The 12,808-nt window shown below is 43.0% G+C and overlaps 1 protein-coding gene across 1 annotated transcript; it reads right to left on the bottom strand.

Moving 5' to 3' along the window:
* Positions 1–1,534: 1,534 nt before the first annotated feature.
* On the bottom strand, positions 1,535–12,525 carry fam83fb (family with sequence similarity 83 member Fb). The gene is made up of 5 exons (XM_030433254.1): positions 11,942–12,525; positions 5,692–5,859; positions 4,401–4,522; positions 3,572–4,311; positions 1,535–2,803 (listed from the first exon to the last, which is right to left on the bottom strand). Exons 1-5 carry the CDS (start codon positions 12,446–12,448, stop codon positions 2,757–2,759), a joined length of 1,584 nt encoding a protein of 527 aa, XP_030289114.1. The 5' UTR covers positions 12,449–12,525; the 3' UTR covers positions 1,535–2,756.
* Positions 12,526–12,808: the final 283 nt, after the last annotated feature.

Genomic DNA, 12,808 nt, shown 5'->3' with positions numbered 1-12,808 from the left:
GCCTTATCTGATGTTTTAAAACCTGCATTTTTACCCTTCAGGTGGGTTGCCAGCTACACCCCACCTGTTATATCATCACTGAGCTTATTGTGGACATCTGCATGAAACAAAAATAGAAATAGGGGTGCAGCTAGTAAACACACTGCAATTGAAGTCGCCTAGTGGTCAAAAACTTACCAAGAATTTCAACGTGGTGCTTTTAAGATCCCAAACTCTCAAAAAGCAAAGTAAACAAACATTACAATATCCCATTCAATTACTGTTACGTGTTTAACATTTTATTTAATTTTTCACAAGCACAAGTTAAAGCTATCTCATCTGAGTCATTCCCTCTGTGATGCTTATCAGAATGGTGACCGACCATCTTTCCATTACACTAGACATGAAGCTTCCTAAAACAAAATACAGGGTCAGAGTTCAGTGTAAGATTCTCCTGGATGAGCTGTAATGACACAATTTAAAGTAAAAAGATATTATTCATAGTGTCCCATTGAGGGTTTATTGTCATATATGTTTTAATCAAACTTTCATATACTAGTTGAGACATTTGAGTGTATACAAGTAAAGTTTATTTAAAAATGATTTATCTTGCGATTAAACGAGCACATGCTGACAAGATCTGATGCAGAATCCCACTCACAAGAAGCGTCATTAGGCTGAACAAGAAGATGTAATGCTCACAGGAAGCAACTTCTTTTTTTAATGCCTGCTGTGTGTCAGTAAAATTATTGTCAAGCGGTGCGAGAACGCCTCTTCCTGCTGCATCTCTGACTTCCTGTTTCAGTGTTGCACCATATCTCTTAAACCCCCCCACCCCCCCACCTCAACTCAGCCTCGAGCTCGCGACAGGCCTGTGGTTCCTCTCTGAGGTCTGAGCTGTCAGCAAACACCCAGAGAAGACGAGCAGCGCGGGGACGAGGGAGGCAGCTAGCGGGAGGTTTGGGCAGTGCAGTCATTGGTTCTCCATATGAAGTGTTGGACAGTTACTCTGTGACACCAGCAGGTGGAGCTGCAGTCAAAGTGATGCCTCATGTTGGAACAGATGTGCAGACAGCTGTCTCCGGCTCTTCTCCCATTTCATTTATATTTACCGTATTATGTTTTTTTTTCAAGATTTTGTCTTGTGATATTTTGATGCTGGTGTTTTTCTAATTTTATGGTGATTGCAGCTTCTTAAATTTGAAAAGTATCTGATTTGTTTCCTCCTCTATGACATTTAATTAAATATTTTGGGGTTGTAGACAAAGCAAGACATTTAAGGACCTCATCTTGGTCTTTGGGAAACACAGATCGACATTTGATAACTTATTCTGACATTTATGGACTAGACAACAGTTTGATTAAGTCAGAAAATAACTGTTACTTGTAGCACAATTTTTTGGGGATCAGAAGACAATTAAACACAATGTGGATAATAAACTTCCTAACCTATGTTTTCTTAAAAGGCAAACCGTACTCAAATTTAGAGTGAAAGGATGGTTTGTTGTAACAATATAACACAAAATCCCAACACGTAAAGAAAAACCTTTCAGAATTTCTCTTGTCTGAAACCATTTATTGCGCTCAATAAAAAAAGGTCCCACAACTTCTTAGTGCATCAAACAGACATCAACACAATTCTTAGTAAAAATTCTTTCACAGATAGACAACAACAAAAATAAAAAGCGTTCGCAGTTTATCCTGTACACATTTATAACACCTTCCTAAAAGGGTAACACAAGGTGATATTAACTCAGCTTTACTTTTTTTAAACAGAACACTCTGTGTAAAAAGTAAGAGTGATCAATGTTCCTTCTCACTGTATTTTGGATCTTGTAGTAGGGGTTACAAAAAATCCCTGATCAGGAAAATCTATCTGTACATCTCACTACCACTTGGATGATTGTTTTTTCATTTGTAACCTCAAACCACCACTTTCTTTATACTGTCTTTGCAGCCGAAGAATACTTTCATAAATATACAACAATCAACCCAACTGGGAGACTAAATGTTGGCAATGTTGACATGGATTTGTTAAAATTTAAAGGTTCTCTTTCAGGCAACTTCAAGTTCGATTTGCAGTTTTGTGTTTTGACAATGTTGTGCTTATGACCTTGTTAGGTTTAAGCATATAAACCTTTTGGTTAGGGTTGAAAAAGATCATCTCCTGGCTTGAAAAAAAAAGCATGATTTTGATGCCACATATACATCTGCAAATGGTTTCAACATCTTTTCAAGAAATCCTGTTTTGTTTCCACTAATACGGCTGGAAAACGCCTCAACATAAAAATATCCAGTGGTTTCCTACTTGCAAATGTTGAAATGCATCTCAAACATTGCTCTCACCTTCTGACATGAAAGTCAGGTCATGTGCATGTAAAATGTATCGGTTTGCATCAACGTGACCAATATTTTATTCTTGTGATTGGGCTGAAGACTGTGAGCTCAGTGTCCAGCAGGGAAGCGGTCGCTTCTACATCCCTCAAACCCCAGCAAGGTTCAAAGCAAACAAGATACAAGTTGTCACCAGGAAACATCTCATCAGACCTTTACGCACCCCACAAGGGTAAAAAAAACATCCCACAACACTTTGATCATCGATTTTACACAAACATATAAAAACCTGCATGTGTCAGTACCTGAAGGACCCTACATTCATTCAGTTTCTGAGTAAGGCACTGGATAAAGTACTTACAATATTGCACAATCAAAGGTGAAGGTAGTTTTAAGGAAGACACTTTGTAATCCATCTTAAGAATGTGGTGCTCGCTTCGTCTTCAGCAAACTGCACAACGCTCTTTTCCACGACTCCGACTCTTAATACCTGTGAGAACAAAACAAAAAGACATCGGTGACATGATTATGAAAAGAGATTGGTGAGGCCAGACAGACATTACATAGAATGTACCACTCAGGATTCACAGAGTAATGGTAATGGTATGAGATTCTTACACTACGATAACCATCTCAGAAAATAACACGGTTTCAAGGTATGACAGTATACAATGTTACATAATTATAACTTGTGTTGCGCAAAATTTTAAATCACAAAGTATTCTGAAAGACATTTAACTTGATGTAAACTTAAAATATATACATTTTGATCAACGATAACAATACGACATAATTCAAAATCGCAAATGTAGGCGGTGCGATGACCCTACTGTAATTTCTTTATCCTGGTGTTCTGGTACATCACTGCAACCCCACCAAGATATTATATAATATCTGACAAAGCAGCATGAGAGATTATTTGCTATTAAACAAGGCAAGATTAAATAAGATCAGCGTTTTCCAACCAGTAATGGAGTGTGACCCCTTAAAACAAAGAGAAGACAAACTGGTTGAATTAGATTATGATCGAGCTGAAGGGTTCTTGTTTTTCTAGAAAAAAAAGAATTTCCCTCCATCCTTAGTTTATATTTGGCGGACCCTGCCACCTGTGCCCAATTTATCTTCCTCTGAGAACGGCTCTTTAATCCAGTTATGGGGAAGACTAAATATTTCTGAGTCTGTACTGTACCTCATTAATACTGTAAATATTCAAATTCTGAGTTTGAATTTCTGCGCTAAAACTTCAGTTCTGACTTACTCTTATTGTCCAGTGTAGTGTTGACAGTCTGCTCGGATTCTGTCCTCTTGCTCAGTTTAGACGACTTCTTACTCTTCCATTTGGGTGGAGTTTTCACAACGACCTCAAAGTTGTCCTCATTCTCATCAGTTCGATTGGTTTCTGTGCGTGAAGGGCATGTACTCCCCGCATTAACCGAAAGCTTGCTAGGTGATTTTGCTCTTGAAAGTTTCTTTCTCCATGGCCAGCCCTTCTTCTCCGGCTTGACACCATTTGGTCCTTCGAAGACTTCGCTTGGGGTTTCTGCAGGGACCGGACTAAGCCGCTCCAACTTTTCACTGCTGGCCAATCGAGGCCTTCCCTCGGCGGTCTCCTCTGGACCTCCAAGCAGCGTTGACCCTCTATTGGGTCTGAACTCATGCAGCGATCCCGATGGACGAGGAAGTTCCCCCATTGCAAGAAGGTATTTGGGGTTGTGGTATTTGTGTGCAGGCACCTGGATGTCAGCTTTCTTTGAGTCCCCTAAAGTCACCTGGAAGCGGGACGTGGTCGCCGGTAAAGGCGGCCGTTTGCTCCCCGCTCTGCAGCGTAATGTCTCGGTCTTGGTCGGAGCAGGTGGGCTGACGTGGAACTCCTTGTAAAGGTCCAGCTTCTCAGAGATGGCGTAAAGCTCACGAAAGTCCCGGTCAAAGAAGTCGACCACCTGTCCCGTCATCACAGTGATCATGTTCCGGTCCATACGAGACGTACACCAGGAGAAACTGGGACAGAGACAAGTTCAAGATCGGTTCAAACATACATTCAGAAATGTTCAAACCGTACACACAGACTGTCCACACACTGACCTCACCTGTATGAGCCAAACATGGCTTTGTCCCCGTCCACCAACATGTATTTATAACACTGTGAACCCGGCAGCCTGCCGAACGACAAGGCGAAGCCGACTCCCTGAAGTGATCTGGCTCGGATGTTCTGCAGCCAAAGAAGATCACAGACAATAAATATCAGTGCAGCCAATAATGTCAAAAAGGTGATATTATACTAAAGCTGCTTAACAGGAGACAATTGTCAGGACATCAACCCTTTAAATTCACCACGGTTCAGACCACCACAGCCCTGTTTTTACTGCACGCAGAAGGAATTCACAAAATGGCCAGTTGATGCAATTTTATGAGACTGTGAATGTCATTCTCTGTTTTATTTTTATTTTTTTAAAAACCTCACAAGGACATTTGAAATTAAATTCCTTGCTGGTTATAAACAAGTCCTGCAGTCTGGCTTGCATCACTTGCAGCCACACAAATGCTGACCAACATTAAGTATCAGCCACAGGAGGTTTGAACCGTAGTTCATGTTGGGATGTAATGAAGAAAGAATAAGGCGAGTGCTGCGCTGGGTCGGGAATGTAAATGGAGTGATGTAGATATAACAAGTCAGGTGCTCTCCCAGGATGAGGACAAAGGTTGAGAACAATAAAAAATAAAACAAAACAGCGGGCTGCGATGAAGGACTTTGATTTCAGTGTTGACATAATAAATATTTTCGTCCTCTTTAGGAATGAAACCAAACTCAAACATCTCCTTTGTGATGGCCCCGATGCACTCATCTGATCTTATCTGTTATCTTTTGGCCTCCGCTTACAACTTTCCATTGTTCCATTAGTTTGATTTCTATTTTCATGCCAAGCTACTCTGTTTGACTCCCTGTACATGCTGTTATACTTCTGAAATGGAATCAAATCCATATTCATTATTCTTCCCAATTAGGGGGACTGTGGCTCAGGAAGTCTACTTATTTGTTTACAGCAGTCAACAGTGAACAAATCAGAATGTTTTCACCCTGGTGATGACTTTGCTGTGCCGTATGTGGCAGTGCTATGTAGGCAATCTGTTCAACTCTCAGTAAGGTTACATCAATTCCCCTCCTGTTAAGACATGATTGAGATTCATCAACAGGTTGTGACATGAGAGAAATTCAATGTAACGCACCTCATTTTCCCAGAACCAACACGTTTTAACTGCTTTCCCGAGAACACCAGGTACGTGTATTAAAACATATGATAAATAAAAGATCACGGAGTTGATTTCATTGTGTCCGGGGTAATTCTCTCGCTACCTGTCCGAGCAACATTCATGTCTTACCCGTAGGTGCTGTTGGCCGATCTGCAGCCTGCAGCACATATCAAGGAAGTGCGGCACACCTTGGTTATCCAACAGAATGTAAACGGGAATGAGGCGACGGCTTGCTGCATCCATCAGATCCTGCAGTATGTGGGGGTCCGTTATCATGTCCATCACTATCGCTATCACCTGTGAGAGAGACAGTTCAATAGTTTGATATTAAAGGCAACAACAATTTATGATGCGCTCTAACAGGAACATACAGGAGGCTGGTTAGTGCCTGATTAAAACACAAATCGAACTAATAAATCATCAGAACCCGACATAACAAGAGGAATGGACACAAATACTACAAGAAGAAAGAGTTGGTAAATGTCATTTTACAAATTTGAGGTACTTGTACTTTACTTGGGTATTTCCATTTTCTAGTACATCATACTTCTACTTCACTACATTCAAGAGGAAAATATTGATCTTTTTTACTCATGTGTCTGTCAGTTTCAGGCAGTTTTTACTTTAAAAAAAATTAAAAAGTAAAATTTAAATTTAAATTTACTATTTTCATGGTTCCAGCTTAAAAATGTGATCATTAGCTGCTTTTCATTTGCATAATTTGAATAATTAAAATTTTTTGGACTGTTGGTTGGACAACACAAACATTGTGAAGGTGTAACTTTGGCCCACTTTGGGTAATTATGATGCCATTTTCTCACTATTTCCTTCAGTGTTGCAAAGAAAACAATCAGTAGGTGTAGCAATCTCATTATACAGTAACTTTTTATTTTACTTGAACTGAATGTCAGACTCATGTGGACTGATTGCAGTGGATTCAGATCACCTGATGTGCAGGGCGTGGAGACTGGCTGCTAATTAATGAGTGAGAGCCGCTGGAGGCATTCTCCTCATTGCCAATCAGGGTGCGACGAGGCCCTTTTGTGAAGGTTAAACAGAGGTGGGGAGGGACACGTGGGTCAAGTGTCATTCTGATTTTGTCCTTGACACAGTTTAGACCTCACCAAAACAAAAATGCTGATCTATTTAAGGCCTACTGACATTTCCTTGCTGTTCCTGTTGAGGGAAACTGAGCGTTGTGCGACCTTGTTGACTGACCACCAAAAGTCACCATTCAACACCAGCCGCCTGCATCAGGGCTCAGAGCGTTGCTTGCTTGGCGCCTGAAGGTTTTCTTTTGTTGTCTGTCTTAACTGAACTCCTTGATTATCCAAGTCTTCCCATACATTTATATTTTTATGTGGCTTGGGGCTGGTCATAGGCATTTTCCTGCCAGTGCTGCCACAGATTTATTGAGAAGATAATGAGCATATTGATCCATCATTAAAACTGACATTAAGTTCAGTCCGATACAGAACAGGTCAAATGAGCTGCACCTCAACCAACTGCTACCATAAAATCATTTACAGCAATGTATGAGGGCCGCTGAAGCTCAGGAGGTCGAGCAGGTCGTCTAGTAATCAAAAAAGACAGCTGGTTCGAACCCCCGGCTCCCCAAGCGGGATATCAAAGTGTCCTCGAGCAAGATACTGAACCCCAAATTGCTCCTGATGAGCAGTTGGCACCTCTGAATATGTGCGAATGTGACAATTCTTGAAAAGCGATCTGTAGACTCAAGGAGCGCTATAGAAATGCAAGTCCCGTAAATACCTCCTCCACCACTGGCTGATTCTACATGGCACAGCAAAACCATTTCCAAACAACTGTTTTTAATATGACTCATAGCTTTATGACTCGCCCATGACTGGCTTCCCTTTCCAAGCCTCATGTTATGTAATCCTTCTTCCCACAAAACTCTGTTACAAATCTTTACCAAAAAAATTCAAAAATGTAAATGTTTGAGATTTCCGTCTGTTGGGTCAGTTTTGTGATAATGCTGCAGAGGGAAGGAAAAAACCACACTGTAGCCGGTGAATAGGCATGACTCACTCGGTGCTCTGTTACCTTTCTGAAGATAAAATGTTTATGGGGCTTTTTGACAGCAAACAAAGACGCCAGCAGAGGAGGCTAATCCGTCAAAGTGAAGCACCCGGTGATACAGTCGCCCTGAGGGCCCAGTCAGGCCACATGAAACAGTCCGAGCTGCTGGTCTCGCAACAGCGGAGAACGCCACCAGTCTATTATCCGTCTGCTGAGTTCCCGTCAGGCTGACGGATCACAGAGATACAGCTTTGCAACAACAAAAGGAGATCAGCTGAGGAATTTAGCACTCGAATCCGTCACTGCCTTTTAAGAAATGCTTCCATGCAGCTTTCGCTTTCCCCCCCTCCTCGCTGTCAGAGTGCTGGAATTATTAAGAGTTTGCACTTTGCTTTTCACCAAATAAGGAATTCAAGAGACAGTAATTAAAGTTGTTTAACAAGAAGGAGCCAGGAGACTAAACCAAACACGTGTCCACTGACCTTTTCTGCCTCTAAGTGAAACTTGGTGACGGCCAACAACAGAACTATCTGTTTCATGAAATCTAATTTGAGTACAGCTCGCAATTTTATTATACATATTTTGACTCTTATAAAACCGTTTAGTTTAACAAGCTGCGATGTGCTGCCGGTTTTGCAGCTGAGCAAACTCACGCGCTTTGTTGCAAACTACCTCTTCTGCGAACAGTTTGTTCCCAAATGACCGGCCAAATCCATTTTGGAATAAAATTACTCAAAATTGACCGTATCAAGACTCAATAGTGTATCAAAGGCTCGGCTGTCGCTGGTGGGGAAAAAACTGTTTGCATCGCAAATTGGATTAGAGGAATCTGAACACCAGACCGACAGTCGGACGTCAGCCAATGCCGAGGCTGTCAGGAGCGGCTCGGGCCCTTGTCTTTGCTGCTCATGCTCAGTCTGAACATGTTGAACCCGCGCCGGAGCCAGTCGGGGAAAGGAGGACGCTGATTGGTCTGTTCAGCTAAGTGAATCACAAGAAGGGAAACAGAAATAGAAAGGGAAAGACCCTTTCGCTTGTCACTGTAGTGTCTATGATTTCACCCATTTTAGTGCAGTTCTCACCTCCAGCTCTTCTTCCACAACCAAAAAGGCTGGTAATGCCTTTGCCATGTGCAACTTTTAATCAGACTTATTCTCGATAGTAGCCATATTGGCAAAGGTGGTAAGAAAATGCTGTTTTATCTATAATAATCTGCAATCCTGAGCTAGTTGGCCGCTGGCTGTGGACTTTGCGGTGTGTTCAAGTGCACCTTTTTGTCCCGGACTCAGGCGGCGTGAGACCACCCAACGGTCGGCCTTCCTTTGTCCCTGCTAGTTCTTTGGTTTCGGTTTTAGACTGTAGGAACCCAATGGACCCTGCAGCTGACGAAGGCAAAGTCTGTAGATTGTGAAGCTACAATACTTAGAAAGAAGCTGCATGTTTGGTGGAGTAATCCTGTCTGATAGAGATGTGCAAGCGGTGGTCATTTCAGACATGTGGGGACATGTTCCCTGCTGGCAGAGGATGATAGTGTTCATATGCTCTGCTGTTCCCTGAACAACAAAGTCATGGAAAAAAAATGTCTCCTCAAATCTGCAACAAATGTTTCTCTGTGAGACATAAAAGCCCTGTTGTTTCCACCCACTGTCTCACGGAGGAAAAATGCTGAGTGGACCTGCGAGGCTGACAAACGGAGATACAAGCTGGGACAAGTGTTCGCCGGCAGCCTGGCTGCTGTGAAAACCTTCTGGACGGGATCAGCATCGAGTTTAAATGGGCAAAAACAAAAAAAAAACCTCAGAGAAGTCATCCGATATCTGCGCGTAAGACGCTTGTGTCGAAGCCTGGAGAACTGGTTGCTCAACATAAATTACCTTGAGCCTGTTTGTGAGCGTGTTTTTCTGAAGAGCAGTTCCTTCTCTTTTTGATAAGTGGTGACGATTCTGCGCATGAACACCAGGATAAACAAACGACTGAGCCCAACATGTTTCTCTGACATCTTATATAGAGAGCTGGGCTGCCAGATCAAATTCCTGCATTAACTAGGAAAATATCAGAAGGAGGAGTGGATCAGTAAACAGACACTCAGCTGACCTGGTGAACTCCAAACATTGGAACAACAAAGTGGAGCAACACACAAGATAAATGTGGACAGACTCAATTGTGTGCCATAAATCACTTTGTGTATAAAGAAGCAAGCAATGAAACTTGTTTCACCACTCGCAATGATTCTGTGTAGGTATAGCATGAACTTGTTTGAAACCAGGAAGGAAGGAAGAGAGGTGAGCTCAGAAGAAAAGAATGATAGAAAAAGGAAACACAAAAGAAACGAGAGAATGGGAGGAAGTAAGGAAGGCTGGATTTCCCAAAAAACATCCAAGGAAAAGCATTCATGTGTCTTGTAACAAAGTCCATCAACAGGCGCTGAGTGAGCATGTGTCGCGTGTATCTGTCATGTTTCTTTGACCCAGTTTTTTAAAGGGCCATAACGAGGCAGGGCGAGCAGGGGGGGAGGCGGAACAGATGACTCAGCCGAGCTCCGGCACTCTATGAGTAAACACACTGCGACGGACAACTCCAAGCGCACACACACACAGACACAGAGACACTGACACACACACACACACACAGACCCACTTGAAGCTCTCAGTCACTGTGTGTGGAGGTATTAATCAGTCCGACTTTAATTCACCCCACCTGGAAGTTACGCAACTGAACATGATGCAGAAAAAAAGGGCAGATTGGTACATTCGATCAAGACAAGGAAACTGTGTGTGTGTGTGTGTGTGTGTGTGTGTGTGTGTGTGCTGTAAGAGTAAAGGCAGGAAATATGACAGCTAGGTTACAAGATGGCCAAAAGTATACGGACGCCTCTGTCCACATGCTGTTTTACCCTCCAGGTCTGGTTTTCATGGCCAATCTTAAAGGGGCTCTGTGTTGTATGATTTATAGTCATTTCCATCTGTAACCTCATTTTTTTTTTTTTTTGTTGACCTTTATGTAAATGAAAACATGGACTCCCGCTTCTCTCCTACTGAGCTACACAAGCCTATTGTTTAATCCTGCTGGACTGAGGGTTTCTTTGTGAAAGACTCGGGTCGACAGTCGAAAAGGTTCCGACTCCGCTCCGCTAACGGAGAGCAACAGCAGCCAACATAAGTCCAGAAATGGAGTCCAGCAAAACACAGAACTGCCCCTTTTTTAATGCTGCAACCTTGAGACAACTGTGTGCTGTGAAGGTCCGTTCCATTACTGATCAAACTAAATCGATCCGCAACAGATTTGGATCATCGACTAAGAAATGAAGCTTTTCTCAAAGGAGAATTTGCCCAAAAAGTGAAAAACTTGTTGTTAAACTCTTTAGACTTTTTTTGTACGGGACCTTTTTTGGTTTAGACGCGTAAGAAATCAAAGTGGAAAGAGTGACATGTAGAGCGCGAACAATTAATCAACAAATCTGAGATCATTATCACTGCTAGTTGCTTTAGTACCTGCGGTTTGGACTGACGCGCCATCAACCACGTGATGTCCTCACGTCGTCATACTTGCAGTGTAACGCTGGTGCAACAGAAATAACTGACCTCCCGTGGTTAAATGAGCCGAGCTCGACAGGTCCGGCAGGTTTGTTGGCGAACGAAAACCATTAATCGAAATCAGACTTAATAGTTTTGCGTTGCGTGTTGAGATATACTTTTACCAACCTTCCTAATTAGTTTGCAATTAGTTTGTGGTTTGCTTTAGCACACTAAACCCAAAGCACCTGCTGAGGTTCAGACGTGTACACGTCACATTTTTTTTCTACATGTGGTTTAGGCAAACAGACTGCGTGACTTGGGCGTTTAGAGCTTCTGAGGTGAGCTGAGCCAAAAGGAAACTCGTCGTAAACGCTTAATAACTTCCTGTAAACTGCTTCGATCTCTCACACACACTGTTGATCGTCATGACTCTGTATTCTCGGTAGCATCTTCAAAAAATAGGTGTTGTTCGTCTTGAATAATGTTGAACTTTAAAAAAAAAAATCTGTATTCTTCTATCACATCAATTTTGGGCTCCCAGCATCTTAAGTTTTATTTAACCCCAACATCATCATCACATCTGGTTTCACTACAGGAGCTGTTGATTGATTAAAAAAAAAAACTAAGATTTGTTCTGTATTAAGTTTAAAGTTTGGGGTTATGAGTTTTATATTTGTTCAGTTATGATCTCTTGTTTAAATTGAATCATAATGTTCAGGTGTATCATGCACATTTGTTCCATTTGCTCTGTAATAACTTAATAACACTATAATTAGACAATAAAAGTCACATTAGTCATTTGGGCCTCCGGTCCTCCTCCTCACCTTGCTGGCCTCCTGGATCAGCCGCCGGACCACCTCCTTGATGTGTGGTCCGTTGTCTTTGGGCGGGTGTGTGTGCACGGACACCCGGGTCACCCCTTTGAACATGGCCCCGCTGGGCCAGCCGATATCCAGCGGCGGCACCTCGGTGTCCGACATCTGGGGCCAGTAGGTGGAGTGGACCCCCGAATCCGCGTCGGTCCCTCCGGCTGCGGCGGCTGCGGCTCCCTTCTCGGACTTGGACGGTGGCGCCGTGCCGGTGCTGGTTCCGGTGTCCTCACAGGACTCGTACTTTTTGAAAGTGCTCACCAGCAGTTTGACTTCTCTGGCCGATAAGAAGTCCTTGGTGTCGTCCTCTTTGAGCCTCATCTTGAAGGCGCTGTCTCCGTTCTTCAGCAGCTCCTCGATGGCCGCGCGCTGCGGCTCGCTGTAGAAGAACTCCGGTTTGGACTCCGGGACGTTGGTTCCGATGCGGCCGTCCTCCATGCACATGAGCTGGGATTCGGCCATGGCTGCGCCGGCGGGGACACTCCTGGAGCTCAGACACTCTGGAACAGACTGAGCTGTCTGCGACTCACCTGTGCGTGTGTGTGCGTGTGTGTGTGTGTGTGAATGTCTGTGTGGAAGGTTTTCTCACCTGTCCGGGGGGGAGAGGGGCGGGGCGCGCGGCAGAAACACATGCTGCGTTCAAGTGTAATTCGAATAAAGAACACGGGATTACTGTTACTGACTTTATGTGAGTAATATGAGTTAAATGTCGTATGAACAGTGTTTTAAAAGTGCCAAAAAGTATTTAAACTTGATTAAAAGTATTGAGATATTACTTTGGTGAAAGTGAGACACACACACACACACACACACACACACACA

The sequence above is a fragment of the Sparus aurata genome, chromosome 1 (genome assembly GCF_900880675.1).
Source record: "Sparus aurata chromosome 1, fSpaAur1.1, whole genome shotgun sequence".
Classification (NCBI taxonomy): domain Eukaryota; kingdom Metazoa; phylum Chordata; class Actinopteri; order Spariformes; family Sparidae; genus Sparus; species Sparus aurata.
The sequence above is the reverse complement of the archived record's forward strand: the minus strand, read 5'-3'. Positions and strand labels throughout refer to the sequence as shown.